Genomic DNA, 2298 nt, shown 5'->3' with positions numbered 1-2298 from the left:
CCAGTCTGGGTGACAGAGTGAGACTCCAACTCAAAAACAAACAAACAAACAAACAAAAACTTCTGGTTAACTGATAAGGAAAACTAAAAAAGTTACAATGTAGTAGAAAGTCTGCAACTTGTCAAGAAATGCACAGCATGTATGTATGTGTATAAATACCAATTACTACAGATTCCACATTTTAAACAGAGACCTACAGCCAGGGAGTAAAAACTATTTGCCTAAAGCTAGACAACCAATTTGTGGCAATGCCAAAATGAAAACATAGGTTCTCAACTCCCATTTGTATACCCTAGGTTCCCAATTTCTGGATTTCTTTAACACACACATTAGATGTGTGTGTGTCTGTGTGTGTACACCAATATGTATATTTTATAAACCAAGTCCTAGGAACAGACTACAGAAACAACATATATCTATAGGCATATTTATGTCTTTTCATGCAAAAAACCATAGTTAACACTAGGTCTAGAAAACCCAGCATTCTGAACAGTAAGGAGAGGAAGACAGATGGGAAAAAAGGTATCACAATATACTCTAATTCATATGCACTTTCAGATTCTCAACAACTTCTGTTATAAGCGATCAGCTAAGTAGGATTAGCAGGCAGATGGAAAATCAGGCACCCAAGTTTTTAATCTAATTTGCTGAGAACGAACTGGGTGACCTTGCATTATCTCCCGCTCCTTTAAGTCTTTCAGTTAAATAAAATAACATCAAGAAAGACTTTTTAAAAACCCAGAAAAAAAAAGTGATGAATACACAATCCTTAAGAAGAACTGGTTATAAGAATAATGGTTGAATTTTTATGATTGAAAGGGCCATTAGAGATGATTTAATCCAATCCACTCACTTCACAGATGAAGACTCGGAGGCCAAAAATGTGATTTGATCTGCCCAAATCACATAGCCACTTAGTAGGAGAACTGAGGCAAGAACCCAGATCTCTGGACTCCTAGTTCTGTGATCTTTCTGACAATGATGGACATGAAGTCTTGAAACCAGCTGCGCTATCCAGAAAGACAACTTCTAAGTCTTGGTCACTCCTGAATAGTAAGTATATATGCTGTTCAGAAGAATGAAAGAAAAACAAAAGCAAAAACAATGCACTGATCACTACAGGCTTCGATGCATATGACTGCAGAATAACATCTTAATATTGTGTTTGATATCAGGTGCTTTAAATTTGTCATCTTCTACTCAGCCACACCATTAATGTCTTTTTAGTCACGTGAGCCAAGAGATAAACATCTCCACGTTAAACTGACGTTTAATATTTGGTAAAACCACAGCTCAGTCCTGAATGCCAGGCTATAAATCCTTGGGCGAGGAGTTTTCAAAACCAGCACGGCTTTAATGCCGCCACAAGGCTCACCCTAACAGAATTTCATCATTCAGTTTTAATTAAAGAGGTGGTTACTGGGAATGCAGAAAGGGAAAGTTTTCGTGTGTTCATCACTTTTAACCTGCTGAGTTTTACAATGAGAAAAACCCAGTCACTTTACAATGAGAACCAGAAACAATAGTACAATCTGAAACAACGCACACCCGCTGGAATAAGTGGTTGCTTTTGGTGAGTGAGGTTCAGGAGGAAGTTATAGATCAGTCTGCTCCCATCACACAAAACAAACAATAATACATTGGGTTTGTTCGTTTGTTTTTTCATTCATTAGCTTATCCTCCACTAAGCTTGCTCATAATACCTTGCTTTCCAGCCCCGCCTCACTCAACCAGAGAAAGAGATGAAGACTTGGCTTCAGAGTCTTCATCACACCTTCCTGAAGTCTGCTTGGCAGGTCCCTTGAAGTGATCACCTAAAACTCTGCTCAACTCCACCTTAAACTGACTGCAGGTGCCTGGAGAGATGCAAAGACCTTACGGAGTCACGTCTACCCAGGTGCTAGCCTGAAGAAACTTGCTAGACACGCACCCCAGAACAAAAAGGGGTGCGGGACGCTGACCCGGGACGGACCGGGGCGCGGAAGGGAGCGGGGTCGCGCCTAGGGAACGGATCTCAGCCCAAGCAGAGAGGAAACGCCAGCCGCCGGGACAGCCGCGGTCCTTACCGTACACGCGGAGCCAGCTCTGCTGCTGGCACACGGACTCCAGGAGGATCCGGTCCAACATGCCACCGGCCACGGCCCCGCTGACCGGGACCACCGCGTCCAGCTCCTCCGGCGGCAGCGGCGAGTCCGACTCCAGCGCCGGGAACATCTCCGGCCAGGACAGCGCCTCCGCGGCTCCTCCGGACGACGGCGACAGCTCCATGGTGCCCGGGGGCGAGGCGGCGGCGGCCCC

The 2298-nt window shown here is 44.5% G+C and overlaps 1 protein-coding gene across 2 annotated transcripts in view; it reads right to left on the bottom strand.

Moving 5' to 3' along the window:
• RASAL2 (RAS protein activator like 2) overlaps nucleotides 1-2286 on the bottom strand; it is a 362379-nt gene extending 360093 nt beyond the window's left edge. For both annotated transcript variants that reach the window (XM_021706868.1, XM_008073803.1), the window contains exon 1: nucleotides 2067-2286. In XM_021706868.1, the coding sequence (XP_021562543.1) occupies nucleotides 2067-2268 (202 nt within the window). In that variant the 5' untranslated portion in view covers nucleotides 2269-2286. The remainder of the gene's footprint in view (nucleotides 1-2066) is intronic.
• Nucleotides 2287-2298: the final 12 nt, after the last annotated feature.

The sequence above is a fragment of the Carlito syrichta genome, unplaced genomic scaffold (genome assembly GCF_000164805.1).
Source record: "Carlito syrichta isolate Samal-C Ts95f unplaced genomic scaffold, Tarsius_syrichta-2.0.1 Scaffold316187, whole genome shotgun sequence".
Classification (NCBI taxonomy): domain Eukaryota; kingdom Metazoa; phylum Chordata; class Mammalia; order Primates; family Tarsiidae; genus Carlito; species Carlito syrichta.
The sequence above is the reverse complement of the archived record's forward strand: the minus strand, read 5'-3'. Positions and strand labels throughout refer to the sequence as shown.